The sequence below is a fragment of the Apteryx mantelli genome, chromosome 1 (genome assembly GCF_036417845.1).
Source record: "Apteryx mantelli isolate bAptMan1 chromosome 1, bAptMan1.hap1, whole genome shotgun sequence".
Lineage (NCBI taxonomy): Eukaryota > Metazoa > Chordata > Aves > Apterygiformes > Apterygidae > Apteryx > Apteryx mantelli.
The window spans coordinates 126,667,226-126,684,367 of record NC_089978.1 but is presented as its reverse complement, the minus strand read 5'-3'; the positions used below and the strand labels follow the sequence as shown (position 1 = coordinate 126,684,367).

The 17,142-nt window shown below is 37.8% G+C and overlaps 1 protein-coding gene across 18 annotated transcripts in view; it reads right to left on the bottom strand.

Moving 5' to 3' along the window:
- Positions 1-17,142, bottom strand: part of ABI3BP (ABI family member 3 binding protein) — a 180,318-nt gene that overhangs the window by 91,674 nt on the left and 71,502 nt on the right. For 15 of the 18 annotated variants that reach the window (XM_067301112.1, XM_067301129.1, XM_067301187.1 and 12 more), the window contains exons 11-14: positions 16,400-16,474; positions 13,342-13,407; positions 12,746-12,820; positions 11,726-11,794 (exon numbers count right to left, since the gene is read on the bottom strand). In XM_067301112.1, the coding sequence (XP_067157213.1) occupies positions 11,726-11,794; positions 12,746-12,820; positions 13,342-13,407; positions 16,400-16,474 (285 nt within the window). Of the gene's footprint in view, positions 1-5,562; positions 5,638-7,339; positions 7,406-7,817; positions 7,884-9,445; positions 9,515-10,269; positions 10,345-11,725; positions 11,795-12,745; positions 12,821-13,341; positions 13,408-16,399; positions 16,475-17,142 lie in introns of all 18 variants that reach the window. The other 3 variants (XM_067301251.1, XM_067301202.1, XM_067301225.1) reach the window with 3 other exon arrangements.

The window sequence follows — 17,142 nt, the reverse complement described above, 5'->3', positions numbered from 1 at the left end:
TCCTACAACAAGTGGTGAGTATAACTATACACTATTTGAGGACAACAAACTTCACGAATGATAGGTATAGCAGAAGAATGAATTAAGGAACAGCTCTCAAAATTATCTTTAAGAGAAGAAAAATAATCAAATAGTTTAATTAAATAAAAAAAGTGAATATGTCATCATTACCCATTCATTGTTTTTTGTAACAATTACGGTATCCTGGAACTTGGAGGAGCAAACATTTCCAGTTCACTATTAACAGCTGTAGAACAAAAATGCAAACAAACCTGAGACGATGCCCTTCAGTTTTGTTTTATGCAGACTAAGGAACCACAGTTCACTCAATCTTCTCATAGGCTGCACCTTCTAGACTTCTAATCACTTCTGCTGGTATCTTCTGAACCTCTCCAAAGAGTCTGCACTGAGTTTTTTGGAGCACAAAACTCAAGAAGTGGACTCAGTAATCTGAAGCTTTCTAAAAGTTCAGCAGAGCAGAAGGATTTTTTCATGTACCTGGCAGACTGTTCTACTGTTACATTTTTGTATGGTGCTTCCCTTTTTGGCAACAGCACAACGATACTGACTCATAGTCAAGCTTTTGATTCACTCTAACAAAAAGTTCCTTTCCTGAAAAATAACGATTCTCCATCAGGCACTCATACAACTGATTACTCTTGCATAAGCAAAGTAATTGCTCTTGAGAAAGAGCATCCTATCCTCTACATAATAGCATGTCTTCCAGCTTGGTGCCATTTGTCAATTTAACAAGCATCAATTCCATTCTATCATCTACTTAATCATGCCTAATACTGGACCTATGACTACTCCCTACAAAATCCAGTTTAATATATCTTTCCATTTTGACAGTCAACTATTTACAGCTACTATCATATCACATTCATCTTTCAGTATTTACATCCATATCATGCTCCCTGGTTTATGAAAATGTCCTGGGAAACATAAAAAAATCAAGTAATGTTATTTAAAGTTAATATTTATGGTTTCTCCTCTATCCCACAAGGTCTGCTATAACCTTCCCTAGTACAAAACTCGACTGGTTTGATTTTCTTTAGGCATTCTTTCTAAAGTAATGATGTAATAAAAATTAATAATCATTTTTATCAGAATGTCTAAGGGTAATGATGGCTAAATTTTCAAGAAACATCATTACCAAATGAGCCTACTGGCATTTATGGGACACTAGATTTTTCAGATGTTTAAAATCTTGAGGAAGTCTGTTGTGTTTCATCAAAAGCTGAGAAGAGAATCTAGGGTTAGAATAAGGTGGAACCACAAATCTAAAGGGGTAACACAATGTTCAGCTAGCAGAAGCTGTGCAGTTCAAGATGACATAAAGGCAGGCAAGACAGCAGATAACCTGCAGCTCAGCTGAAGTACGATGTGTCATTAAAAAAAGGACTGGTGTATTTTACAATATAGTTGTTACAGGATTTAAAATCTCATTCTACTTTTTTTACTGTAAGAAATTTCTAAAATCTTTGGAATCAGAATGTAACTTAACAAAACTAAACAAGTTACTGGCAATACATGCCTATACACACTTGTAGCAACTGTCTGACAAGTTATACAGAAGTGGCTGATATGACAGGTTTAATAAAAAGCCTGTTGCATACATTTAGCAGCCAACATGTTTAAGTAAGTCTCTGCCGGATGAAAAGCAATACAAAAACGATGGAAATATTTATGGAATTTATTCTATTTTTCCAGCACCGTGCTTGTAGTTGCCAAAAAAGGGCAAAGGCATGGATTTTGGAGTTGGTTTCTGGATAGCTAATACCAAACAAGAAGAGTTTAAGACATTGAGGCAGGCTAATTCCAGAAGATGCAGTATCAAACACAGGATCATCTTTGCTGTTGATACTTAATAAATTCATGCCCCACCTAGGGATCTTATTGTCCCTCAACTGTCACAAAATCAATTTGATATAAGTAGTATTATTAAGAAAGGCCATCCTTTTGGGAGGAAAATGCCTTTAAAACCCCTTTAAGCTTTTGTGATAGTATTTTAATGAAAACACAAATGCTAAAAACCAGACTGTATCAGATCACTAAAACCAACCACTTCTGTTAGAAAAATTATGCAGACAGTATAGGAGAAACACAAGCTGACTTCTGTGGACAGTGGCATACAAACAACTGAAGAGCAGGAATTCGCAATATAGGTGCTCTTGATGCTAGGAACACTCACGACTGAGTAAAGTCAAAGGACAAGTAATAAGAAATCTAGACAGCCTGACTCTTTCCAACAGGGGGGAAGGCTGTGCTAGCTCTGAGAGAACATGCCTCAGAGAGCAGTAAAGCCACACATGACTCATTGCTAGAAGTCTTCTATCAAATGAACAGTCAGATCATTTCAAAGTCCAGCCAGTCACTTATTTTGATTTTCCTGAAATGACCTTAAGTCAAATAGAGTTCTCAAATTTAAAAGAAAACAAAAATGCTGTATTCATGCAGAGGCAGGACAACCATCAGTATCATCCATGAGTACTAACACCACTGCACCATGTTTGTGTTCAGTGTGAATTTTGTAATAGACAAAAGTTAAGACTTTTCCAAATTTATCTGTGATGAGAAACTAAAAGAACACTGAACAAAGTTTAACAAATAGGAATAGGGAAAAAAAATGAACTGCATATGTATGCTGTGATAAGCTAACCCCTAGATACCAAAAATTGTCTATGACCATTTTCCCAATTCAGCTTTACTATAGTGAGACATAACAACTTTCAAGGGCGCTTGAACAGTTACTGTAAGGGAGAAATGCATCATTTTCATTTGTTAGGATTTTAGATCATACTGCCCCTCAGATACATTGCTAATGAATTCACGTTTTCTGTGGCTACATTTACAAAATTGCATTTAAGCAATACAACAACAAATGCAAGCAGCTGTCCATTTAGTATGCTTTAGAATTATTAAAAATCAAAATTATCAGCACTGAGCTGCAACATATAACTTGAAAGGACCAAAAGTATTTCTCTTTGAAAGAGAAAGACTTCAGGGTCTGATACACCACTGCTTTGTAGCGTGAGCAGCTATTCATCCCTGCCTACAGTGGATAACCAAACAGATTTCAAAGCAATTCAACCACCTCTTCTACTAATTCTGCACAAGTGAAGTAAGAGTATGAAAGTGTAAAGACGTGCCAGGCCTGAATTCATTTTACATTATTTGAGATTTATATTCTACTTTAAACACCTAGATCAGAGAAACACATACTTACTGTTCTCAAGATATTTAACAGCTTATACTGCCTAGCATTTTTGAACCTAGGCACTTAAAGACCAAATCCTTCCCAAGACTACCAATACTGTGTCCATATGTTTAGTAAAGGCTGAACAAACACAGTCCTCTGTTTTCCATGTAATTTGTGGATGCTCAACTATTCTATAAATAAGGATACTTCAGTCAGGTCTTAAGAAAAGTTTCTTTGACATGCAAGCGTTATATAGCACTAAATAAGTGTTTTCAAGTAAGTTAATGCTCATTGTCTTTAAAATACTGAAAAGAATGCTCTTGTAAGCATACTAAGAGATGAAAAACTAATCATAATACAGTAATTATAATATAGTACTAAATGCAGTACTGACAACTTCATGAATGCTGTGCTTACGGAGTCAAAATTTTATTCTCTGCAGTTCTTCAATTATTCCAGAATAAGTCCTAGTAAGCTATCTGAACAATCAAAATAGGTACAGTAACTCTTAAAATTTCTGTTTGTAAGAGAATTGAACTTATATTTAAAAAATAAACGATTACTAGATCTGCTTTGTGTCATTTACGGAATGCTAGATGTTTTACACATTTTGAAATCTTGAAGAAGCAGGCCGTGTTTCACCAAAAACTGAAAGGAAAATCTGTGTTTAAAATGCTGTAACAACTCCAAAGGCAGTGGAATATCAAAGGAATCTGCTAATGGAAGCTGAGCCATGAAGACAGTATCAGGCTAAATGTAAGCAAAATGACAGATGGCCTGAAAGTCAGCTGTGAAATGACTGTTTCGTGACTGCAGTGAAGTTTGTTTAACCATTCTCTACTAGACAGAATTCTTATCATCTAAGAATTTTACATTATTTCTCCATTTTGGAATAGGAATAGGAACTCCAGGAAAACAAAACAAAAAAAGGAACAGCAAGAGATAGGAATATGTTCTTCTAGCCATCAATCAGTAAGTCAGTACCAGAAAAAACTTTCTATGATGGACAGAAAGAAAGTGTTTTGGAAGCATTAAGAAACAAAACACAACAACAAAAAATAAAGCTCCAAACACAGATAAAATGAAATATCAATAAGGGATAACTGCAGTAATAAAAAATAAACTACATATTGTGTCCTGCAAAAGAAAATATGGATGCAATAGCAAAGGATGATGAAAAACAGCATGAAAAACTAATGGAACAATAAGATAAGGAAAGCTTCCCAAAGACTTCAATGCTCAGCAATGAAAAGAAACCCAGATTCTCCATTCTTCTACTTCTTGCAAAATACAGCAAGACCAAACCCGCAGCTTAAAATAATAAAGAGTAAAGAATGTAAACTACTGATTGCTACCCATACTAGTTCCTGATAACTTAAGTTCTTTGGAAACCAGAAGTAAAGATGTTTTCAACTCAATGGTATTTGTAGCTGAAGGGGAAACATGTAAATAAACCCAAAATTCAGCCTCCTCCTTCTATTGTAATGAGAAACATGATGGAAAAGAAAACGGAGAGAGCGAGCCTTCGTGAAATCACTGGAGCTCCAACTAGCTTTTTACTCCGAAGCCGGAGGAGTTTTGTGCTTTCTTATCTCAGCATACTACGCTAAATAATCAAGCCATTGGATTTTAAAGCTGGTCACCAGAAAGAGAAGGATTGATGCAATGATGCAACAAAATATCACTTGCTTAAATTGTCATGCACAGAAACACAGTCAAGAACCTCACAGCAGTCCTCTATCTGACTATTTATAACCAGACTCTGGGCAACATCCCATGCTTATATACCAACACGCATTTCTGCTTTAAAACAGCAAACAAACAAACAAAAAAAAAACCAGACAGACATGGAGAGAAACAATAAATGAGTACAAGAAACAACTGTAAAAATAGTTTATTAATACCAAAATACTATATAGAGCAGAGTCTTCTGCAACGTTGCTTTCTCTAGAAACTACTTTAAGAAGTTACAACAGAAAGCAAACGATCAACTAACAAATCTCCTTAAAAACTACCTACTATCTAGAGACTAAATACTCTCCCCCAAAAGATTATCATTACCCTGAAAACCCTAAATTTATCAAGCTGTACAATTTCCTCTCAGCTACTGAATTCTGCCTTGCCTCTTACTCACTAATAAGACATTACTCTGATATAGGCAGACCATATCAGGATCATCTACTTGAGGCTAGAACTGCTAGACATTGGAAAGTATTACAATTAATGTAAGGCATTAAAAACAAATGAAATACCATTGCACAGACAGCATCAAGAAGCCAGAAGAAATAATGAACACTGAAAAACTACTATTTCAATACCAAGAAATATCACGGATAGGAAATAAAACAAATATCATTTACCAGTCTCTGTCTCTGACATTTCTGCAGATGCAGAGGTTAGGAAAGTAGAAGTAACATGAAGAAAGTCAGGTGAAGCTGAAAAAAAAAATTGTACTTTATTATTTAAAAGACATATGAACCACCACAGCATGGCATTATGTGCAGTCATGGATTGAGCGGTTTACTGCCCCAGTAATAAAGGACTGTAGGAATGCAAAAACATACCTGCTAAATAAGCAGATTCTAAAAAAGGGAGAGAGGCTTATGTGCTAATATACATAACAACACATACATATGATGCCAAATGGAAATGTCTCAAGTATGATGGAAAAAAATTCCCATTAGGTTAGTAAAAATGTAAGATTGAAAAAGCCGAAAAATACCTAGCAAAAGGAAGCAAATAGAAAGCAAATTTAGAAGATAATCATTCTCAAAAAAAAACCCTTAAAAAGTTAGAGAAAACAGAAGAATGAAAAAAAAAAGTGAAAAGAACAGAAGAGTGAAAAAACAGAAGAGTGAAAAAACCTAGACAATAGTTATCACCAAGCAGGAGAAGAGAAAGAAATATTCCCCAGCCCCAGCTACCTGCCAAAATTTACAGAATTTGTTATGATTACAAGTCTCTCTAGTTTCCCCACTGAAAAAGACAACAGCTGAGAAAAGAATTCTAAGAGTAAAGGCAGGCAAGAAGTGTAACTGCACTGGAAAAGACCCTGAAGTACATGCACTACTGAGCTGATGCAAAAGCAAGACTGCTCCTGACAAAAGCGCCAAGACAACATCCTGCAAGACACCTTAACGTGGTTCATTACACTTTGGACTTGCACACAACTTCAACTCTGTAGGCTTAAGAGCCTGCTCATGTAAATACCTGACTACTACCTCGTGTGCCAAAACATACCGCCAGGCCACAGGACTGGCCTTGTACGCCTGCAAACATGAGAAAGGCTACTGCCACCAGCATCTCCACCCACTCCCATCAGGTGCCAGAGCCAACGCTTTACGTAAATACGCTTTTCATACACAGCATTTTCATCTCTGCATTTGCTCTTCGCCCCAACGTAGGCCCAAGTGAAATGACAGCTCAACTAAAGGCACAACAACGCCTCTGGGTACAGTTCCTGCCCTGCATCGGACCAGATACATCGTTACTGGATCTGGCCAGCAGCAGGGTCAGGTGCCAAAGGCTGCTGACCTCCTGAGCCCTGACAAAACACGCTGCGTTTCACCCAAAGCTGGAAAGAGGCTGCGTGCTTACAATCCTAGCGTGACCTCAGCAGCTGTAGGACAGCAGAGCGTCTGCTTCCTGAAGGGGACCAGGTAAAGGGAAGAAGACCTGGCCTGAAAGCCAGCCGTCAGGTATCTCGTAACTGCACACCTGGCAGCAGAACCGCAGTGCCACCAGCTTGCGCCAACCCAGCCCAGCAGGAACTTGCACCCGAGAACGCCATCTTCTTCGAATGCGCCAGAGAAAGAAAGGCAGCTACCAAAGAGGAAAGACGCAGGGGAACGGCAGCCGAGGCACGGTGTAGTAAAAGCTTCTTTATGCAAGGTGTTGTTCTGTCCCTGCAGAAAGTGCCTGTCAAGCAACGGAAAAAGCACGGGCTCCAACAACACAGTCGCATCACAAGCGTGGCAGGGGTTGCTGCAAGCCAACGTGCACCACCTAATCTTGATACTCCCCCCAGCAGACGACAAAGATGCCGAGTAACTCGGGGGGGCAGCAAGGCAGGCAGGGTGGAGAAGGGGAGTGAGAGAGAGAGGAGAAAACGGCAAAAGAAGGTCAAACGCTAGTTACCCTTCACTGGTTGCTGGGTTGCCAGGGAGGCAGGAGAGGGGGACTTCAGCCTTGGTCTCCGAGTAGCTAAGATCAAACACAAACACCACCTTCAGGTCCTCAGCGAGCCTGTTGCCGCACAGACCACATCAAGACACAGCTAGAAACAAGGAGACGTGGCCCTGCTTGGGGCAGGCTTCGCTGTCCCTGCATTGCTCCCTGGAACTCAATGCTGTTTTTCAGCTGGCACAGGGAGCCCCACAACTCAGTAAGCCTAGAAGCAGACAAGGCCTGCAGCGTGGACAAGCCCCAAAAAGCAATCTCACAGCTCACAAATGGACCAACTTCTCATAACGAGGCAGAAGGGACCAACCGCATTATGGAGCCACTTTTTAGCATTGCCGCGTCAAAGCTTCAAAACATCTGAGTGGGATCATCTCGGCACAGAGAAGCATTGCCAAAGTAACCAAAAGCAGGAAGGGAACCACGGGCTGCTAACCCATCACAGCTCTTGCCGTTTCCAGGGAAGCAGCTGAGGGCGATTCCAGGCCTGGTCTCCGCGTTGCTACGGTCAGACACAGAAACCGTCTTGAGATAGCAACAGTCTTGCCACTGGACTTGCAAGCAGCAACTTGCGGCACCGGTTTACGACACCCCAAAAGTCCAGGTTTAGCGCAAGATATGCCTTTCTCTGGCAGCTTCTCACGAGTCACTGACCAAAGCAGCTACCAGCTGCCTTGCCATGGTTGCAACTAACACGATAGTCCTAGAGACTCAGGGGTTAAATGGCTCTCCAGCTGCAGCAACACGGCCAAATGGCCACTTCGCCAAAGCATTCCTTATGCCTCGTCGAAAGACGCAAGCAGCCTTTGCAGGGAGAACATCGGAGCCAAAAGACCCCTCTACTGGATTTGGAATTCAAGAGGAGACGTCGCAGGGGCCTCTCTTTTAAATGCAAGCAACTACCAATGCTCAACACTCCCTTCTTTCATCATCCAGGGATAAACTGCGTATCACCCTATCAATATTCAGTCATAACGCCAACTGTCCTTACAAGTTCCATCACTTTTGCAAAGGGATGTTCTTTGTTATTACAATGATGACCGTAAAGGAACGGACTGTATCAGGGCCTTAGTCTTGCCTAGAATACCCCAAAGCCTCAATTTTGTGGGTCAGAAACCTTAGATGCTTGGCACTAACAGAGCATTTCTCTCTACAGAGAAATGTTTATAAACAAGTAACCATCTGCAACTTTACTGTAAAATTCTAGCACAAGGTTCAACTACTTAGACTTGTAGAGTCACTCATCCCACTGTACACTAAAGAACAAGCCACTTCACTAATTTGACTTACTGGTACTTTAACTCTTTTATTCTAATTTTGCATAGGGAAACTGCACCACCCAAGACATAAAGCAGTGGGAAAATCTGTTTTTTGTGTACTTGTTCTCACTGCACCTCTTGGCTAACACAGTGGGGAATGACTCTAGTTCCAAGAAAGGTGACAACATTGCTGGTGAAATTTTTCAAACCTGCACAAAGATGATGAAATTGGTGGTAATAATGAACGGTGCCTAGTAATTTCTTTGGGATATCTGCATATTCCTGGCCTTTGTAAACCGCAGCCCCTCAGTTCAGGGCTCTCCTATATGCATGTTTGCTAGGAACATCCAATGAGTCACTGACAAATCAGTGATTGTTTTTTTCCCATGTTTAAAAGCTAGCACAATACTCTTAAAAACAGCAGGTAAAGTTCTTCTCACCTCATGACAAGTTTTTGCATCCAATGTACAAGAGAAGCAGATGTGACACTTTAGCACCTTATCCAAACATATCAAATAGTACATAACAGGCCTAGGTATACCATCCTAGGTATACCAGAAAAATGAAGGACATAAGCAATTTGCTAGATCATCCTGTGGGGTTATGAGCATAAGGAAAACTACTATCATTGTATCATTCTAATATTTAATTCCAAATTTTTCAAATGTTGCAGTGCCTACTCTTTCCAGCTACATTTTTGTACAGGGCAAGTCAAAATAAACCCTCTGTTTACCAAAGCATTGCTGCGTTTTTTGAGAGACTGCCTAGATGTCAGGAGAACTACAGTGAAGAGAGATATCATTACCAGCTGAGGTCGGTAGCATTTCTGGCAAGCCAGATGTTTTGGATCTTGAAGAAAGAGGCTTCGTTTCATCTAAATGTGAAAAAATAATCTTCTGTTAAAATGCTTATTTACCTGAGAGCTATTGTGGATAGCACAGGACTCATTAGACAAAAGCTGCATTATTAAAATGGAAGTATTAAGATGGAAAGTTGCTTGCAAGTCAGCTAAGAATTATTATGTCCCATGAATTGTTAGGCTGCTATGAAATTCAGTGTGGAAACCATGTGATTTAATTATTCATATTAAAGAGAATTCTTACTACTTAAAAATTTATGTGCATGTATTAACAACTGCAGAGAATAAGAAAACAACTTCTTGATCTAGGAGACAGTCAGTGAGCCATCCAATATAAAACCAGGCAAAACAACCTTTTCAGCTGATTATTACACAGAAATATATGTTAAGCCCCTCATTCCTTCCCACAGTTAACTTCTCTTAGTACATGAAAAAACCTGAGGCAGGTCCAGTTGGGAACCTCAGCAGTATAAAAAACAAAAGAAAACAAAATCCCCCCCCAAAACAGAACAACAAACAGAACAAAAACAAAACAAAACAAACAACCCCCCCAACCAACTAACAAACAGATACCCACCCCTGCCCCACAAAAACACCTATAAAGATGAATGACGAATACAGTTGATAATCTAGTTAATGATGACAATGAGTGGTATGAATTACTAGTATGGTGACAACTAAAGCAAGGGAAAAATGTTCCAAAAATAGCAGTGAGGACAAGACAAAGAAAGAAAATGTTTAACTAAAGAAAGTCAGCTTATCAGTTTTACCCATTGCCGTTTCTAAGAAATAAGGTTCTGTGGTAATTACAGGCATGGATTTTTCCAATTCAGCAGTATCTCTAGCTGTAGAAAAAGAAGTATATAAACCTGATAAGCAACTTTATGTAAATAAATTAATGAAGAAGATTTAGAGAAATAAAAGAAATTTCATCTTGCACTGTTTTGTAGACATCCTTAGGATGGAAAATGATTTTACAAATTGTAGATTATTTTTTTCTGAGTATTTTAAATATCCTCACTTACTTGACTGAAGATGTTACCTTCCTTTCCCACATGTGAAAATTTTTATAAAGGGATTGAAAACTGATGTATATAATTGTACATATATTTGCCTTAAATAGCACCTGAAAAAAGAGACCCATGACTTACACTTCATATTTTCATGAAGGTAACAATTCTTTATAAAGTCTAGGAGAATGATAGCAAGTTCAGGAGATGAATGCCTCTCTGTATCACTTCATTAAGTCACTTAGCTCTATGCAGTTTCTCAGTTTCAGTCAATTTTTGTTCACACCAGATTTGGTCCCAGGTATCCAACATAACAGAATGGACTAACTTGATTTTAAGTCATTGTCGGATGTAGGATTATTTATATTATGGTGCAACAAAACAGAAATCCTGAAAATTGTGTTGGGCTGCCAAGAGCCAATAGGTTCTACAGCAGAGAACTTAAACTGCATCTTCATTACTCAACATAAAGTTCTGAGCAATGAATTGCTTCCTTTCTTCATTGCCTCCTCCTCCCCTTTCGCCATTGCCCTAACCTCTCATGCACATACTTGTTCATGTTCAAGCAATACCTAAGAAAACTAAGCATCCTCACATGCCAAAAGTCTCAGAAGAAACAGCAACCTATGTAGCAACAGCAACATCTGTAGTCCACAAAGCTTAGCTAGAAAGGCCTGGACTGACATACGTTTACTTTCTGGTTTTAAGCCAGTGCATGGAGAAAAAAAATCCAGGAAAGTGTGTAGGCATATTGAACACTTCCTTTAAACAATGAGAGGGGGGGAGACAGGGGAGAGAAAAAGGGAGGCAGGGAGGGAGGAAGAAAAAGGGAGAAAAGGAAAATAAAACCTCACCACCAGAAAGTATCGTATCCTATTGGACTGTAATTCTATTCAACAGTCTTTTGCCTCACAGAACTTAAATCTTTTTTGACACACCCATTTACTCAATACTGAATTATTATTATTATTATTATTATTCTGTATGCTAGCTGCAATTCTGCTTTGAAACTGTGTTAAGTCTGACCCCAGGAATTAAGAGGATGCCATTACAGAATTTGAAAAATGAACACACAGGGTAACCCCCATGTAGGCAGTATTGAAAAATTAACTGAAATCATCAACATGGAAACAGTAGTAAACTTTTCAGCACCCAAAAAGACCCCCAAGAAACCCCCCCAAAAAACCACTTCTGAAATAACAGTACTACAATTTACCAGTGCCTGATATTTCTGGAGTTGCAAAAGTTTGAGGAGTAGAAGTAACATGAAGAAAGTCATGTGAAGCTGAAAAAAAAATAAAAAATCATGCTATATTATTTTAAAATGACAAAAACCATCATGCAACAGCATCACCTTCTTTTAATGAGCTGAAGAAACTTCTAGCTAGTGTTTAACACATTACATCCTGCAAAAAAGTAGACCAAAATGTACAGTAACTGTGACTTAATTGTTTTTCCCCCCAGAAAACATGCATTAATACAAAGACACATAATGCAACTGATAGCCACAACTGTTAGAAGAATCACAAAAAAAAAGTAAAAAAAAAAAAAAGTTAAAAAAAGAGGAAGACAAAGCAGCTCAAAGAAGGAGAACAAATCACAAACAAAAATTAGCAGACTGGGACTATCTGGAATTTTTGTCTAGAGTCCAAGGATCATGCAGTAGAATATCCTGGTGCTGCAACTGGAGAAGGAGAAAGAATGACAAAGCAGGAACTGTACTAAGTGAAACATATAAACTGTCTTTTGTCAGACATGTGAATGGCTGACATTTCTAATCAATCTTGCCTTTAATAATGGATTTCCTTCAAAAATAAACTTCCTTTAAAAAACAAGAGCATCAAGCATTACATTATCAGCATGCTAACGAAATGAAATCTTTCCAGCTGGCTCTCATCTTAGGTAATTTTTTTCTTTTGGATAACTGTCAGTGGCCCCAGCTTAAATATCTAGCTCTTATGTGAAAGTTTCCTCATCTATAAATACAAGTAGGTCAGATACATTTTTTAAGCTAAGAATTACATGCTGTAGTCAAATCTATTATGGAAAAAATCCCCCACTAGCACAATATTTCATACCAAATGTCATAAAGAAACATCTTATTTGATATAGTACTTCCATATCTGCAGTTATTCTTCATTTATGTCAACCTGAACAAACTGTTTAATGAAAGGCACTATGTCTCTTCTGAAAATTCCCAACTGACAAGAGAGTTAATCTCATGAGAAATCATTACCAGATTTGGTTGGTTGCACTTCTGTGGTGCCAGATGTTTTGGATCTTGAAGAAATAGGCTGTGTTTCATCAAAAGCTGAAAAAAGAATCTGAGCTTAAAATGCTGAGAGACTTGTGACTGAATGGGTTAGCACCAAACAGCTTAGTGAAGACTGTGCAATTTAAGATGATGCTAAAGCAAAGTTAAGCAAGACGGCAGATGGCCTGAAAGTCAGCTTGGAGACAACTGTGTCATGACAACAGAGATGATGGCTTGCGATACAGTCCACTGGCCTTGAAATTTGAGATCCGCATGCCTGAAAGAATTCTTATCAGCAAGGAATTACAACTTATTAAGATTTCTAGGATACAAAATGCAGCTATACAAGAACAAATGAGCTAATGATGAGATATGACAACACTGTCTTTTAGCAGTCAGTTTTTAAGCCAGTAGCAAAAATATTTTTCAGATGATCACACAGACACAAAATGGTTGAACAAGCAGCTCTGTGCGAGTGTGGGTAGCCAAGATTCTTGAGCAGATCTTAAAATTATCTTTTGCAAATCTAAGTGATAATGAAATAATGGAAAAAATCATGTAAATAATCTGCTGATTACCCATCTCCATGTCTCTGGTTTCCACAGGAGGGAGATATATGGATTTCAAGGCCGGATTCTGAGTAGCTAAGAGCAAACATGAGAAAAAATCTTAAGGTATCAAGGCAGACACTCTCCATGCAAGCGGTATGAAATTTAGTTCTAACTGGAAATAGCAAGCTTTTGTTTGGTTTGAAACTTCCTTCTTTCAGTCAAGTTTTATTCTATTCAAACTATGGCATACATTATCTAATCAGGTTTGATTCACACTACTTAAGAGGTTTTTCTCCACAGCAAAGCAGCTGCAACCCCAATACAAATACATTCAATCTTCACAGCACTTGCAACTCTACATAAAACTGTTACTATTACATTATGTGTAATTATTTTAAAGGAAGGTGTAATGGGAAAAGGTGTAGTAACAGGTGAAGTCAGAGAAATAATCATGGAAGTGAATAAAGAGCATCTTTTGTTTGTTATGCCTTAATGAAGACCTTCGACTTCAAAGTATGGATAACCCGAAGTGTGCTTTAGTGAAAACAGGGACTCAAGATGGAATGGGCATTGTCACCTGAAGGCCACCATGAACAAATTTCCACCCAGGGCAGGTTTTGCACTAGCATTCTACTGCTGAGAAACAGGTCCTATTAAAATTCAACTGTGTGTAAAGGCAAGTATGTACCTTTCTTTCCAGTAAATATATGTGCACTTATCACTTATGCCTATTTAGGTTATAATAAATTTAAAAGAGAAAATTCCATCTATTTTTCTAACTGCTTTTTAATAAGATGTGATTTTTTGAAAAGCAGTAATACCAGAATTTTAAAACTGAATTTCTCTGAATGCTTAAGATTTAGAGAAAAAATACTCAAACAGCTAGGTGTAGGGTTCATTTTTAATGTATACAACATAAATATAAGCTAACGAGTGAGCAGGCTTTTGTTTCCTATGTTGGCTCTGCTTTCCAATCTAACTTCAATCAGACTTATTGCATTAGCAAATATGATCCCAGGTTACTATCCTGATTTCAACAGAGAAGAAAACAATACAAGCGAAAGCCATATGAGTCACAGTATTGGGCAACAAGAGCTTTCATTAATTCCACTTACACGCAGTAAGAACTATGAGAGATCTCCCAAAGGCATTAGAACACTCTGTAGCCATGTTAACAAAGCTATCTTTTCAAAAAGCTTGGAACACAAAGCACACTGACCACCCAGAAGTTTATAAATTAAAGGGGATGTCTCCCTCTGGTATAATCTAGATGCAAAAATAAATAAGAAAAAAAAAATTCTGGGGAACTATGGCAGAATACAGGTCAGACACAATCTTCAGAAACTAAATTTTGCTTTCTCTGATGATTTTAGGAGCTATGTAACACCTTCTAGCTATGACTAATCTAAAGGTTCTTTACCACAGACACAATCTTTAAAAAGCTGTAACAAAACAAGTCTCAGAAGATATTTGCCAGTAAGAATACTTCAGATACTATACTGAGGAGGAATGTTGCATCATGATGACTGTTACAGGCATTGGTTATTTGGATTATAATGAACGTTTTCCCACGTATTTCATCAGAGAAAGAATGGGATCACAAATGAAACACTTAAGATTCACAAGAAAGATGCTCAAAAGTTGCAGTATTCTAAATTAGAACTCCGGTGTTTTAATCACATAGACAGGAGGCAATCAAAGCATGCAGAGGCACAGTGCAGAGAAATCACCTATGTATAAACCCCCCTCTCATGGAACATCCCTGACTTCAGCCCTGCCTTCCCTGGGAGCAGACGGTCTAGCGGACCTGGCAGCAGGGTCCAGCCTCGCATAATTAAATCCCACTTTTTGCTAACTGGAACTATTTAGCAGGAATAGAAAAAAATCAGAACAAATTCACCCTGAAATACTCAAATGAAACATGTATTTTACCATAACTATTGTAATATTTTCTACCACTGAGACAAAGGTAGGATTTAATTTTTATAACCCAGCACAAAGCAAAGCTTTTTCCTATCCCTAATGATTTTCAGGTTTTCAGCTACATTTCTATCAAATATGTTCTTAAATCACTGAATGTCTTTCTTGCTCCAATATTGCTTCTAACTATTTAACCAACCATCTTTTACTACAGTGGAAACAAAGAGATGTCCTCATCCCCTCAAGCATATCCAGACAAGAGCTGTCAAAAATTAAAACAAATCATGAACAAACTGTGCATATCATTCTCAGCTTCTACTTGGTTCAAATACACACTTCAAGAAGTAAGAGCTGTTCCTGGAATGATCTCAAAATTTGGCAGACTGAGTTAAATAAATATATGTGGTCTAAAAACAGTACTACTACATGATAACTGCTTGACTAAAATTTACTGAAATATAAACCCATATTGACCCAAGGTCACTCACAAGTGAACTGTACCTAACTCTAGAGAAGAGGCGAAAACAAAGTCACAATCCATAATGGCACAGGTAGAAACTATTTTGGAAGGGGGAGCGGTGCAATACTCTCTCAAATATCAGGCCTTTCTAAAGTGTCCCAAAGTTAATCACCAGAAAACTCATGAAACCAGAATTAAACAAACATTTCTGAATACTTAAACCACAGCAGTGTGTACAAATTATGGCCCTATCTTAACCAAATATACAAGTATTTAGCAAACTGCATGAAAATTCACAGAATTAATGCTGAATGGAACAGGACTTCAGCTGTGAAACACATGCAATCTCAGAAGCAGATAGGGATACCTCCAAGAAAATTTCAAAACCAAGAGTGCAGGTTTTAGCTAAGTGTAAGTTGCCATCATCATTCCACAGCTGAAGGGTAGCCTGTGCATCTTCACTAGCTATTTTTTTAATGAAGCATTAATCTGGAGCATCCTGTCACTACAACAGAACAAAACCAGACTTAGAATGAAAGGAAAAACTTACAAATTTTGTGAAGAAAACACTAAGGGCTGTCATATTTTACACGTAGAACTGTATTATTGCAGTTGAAGTGTTTTGACCTACCAGCCACAGAACTAACAAAAGAATCAAATAATATGTCACCGAGGTTTACTCAAATTTACAAACAAAGTTATTACCAAGTTCTGTCAGTGGACTTTTTGGAGCATCAGAGATTCTGGATCCAGGAGGAAGTGGCTGTATTTCATTAGAAGCTATGATAAAAGAAATAATCAAGGCTTTATTTGATGAAGAACATTACAAGACACAGCATGGAACTATATTTTGCTTAAACCATTCATCACTGAAACCAACAATATTAAAAAAAAAAAAAGAAGGAAAAAAAAAGTTCCAAGTTAGAAAAAGTCCTTTAAATTTGTCATATAAAACAGTGTGTGGAATATAAATCAAATCTCAGTTTTCTCTAATCACAATATAAGAACCAGCAAACAGAGGAAATTGGTAATGAACATCCATCAACAACTATGTCCACCTAGACTGGAGTTAAACTGAGATCCATCTTGATTAAATTTCATATTTTCATTTTAAAAAGGATGGCACAAAACCAGGAAGGTGGACCTTGCTTTTAAAAAAAAAAAAAAAAAAAAAGAAGACTAAAAATTTGATTGAAATGAACTGGGAAAAAAGTCACTATTACCCACCCAATATTCCCCAGGGGTTTTGAAGAGGGAGAGATGTTTTAGCTTTAGTAAATTCTGGAAACCTGCTTGCAACTGTAAGTGAAAACAAGACAAAAGAGAGAGTATGATATTGACATGAATCAACAGGAATATTTAAAAATATTTTTATGAAAAAGCATTAAGTGTCCTCTTCATGTGGTGTATCTGTATTTTGATGTTGACAAATGCTCACAATCTTTTTC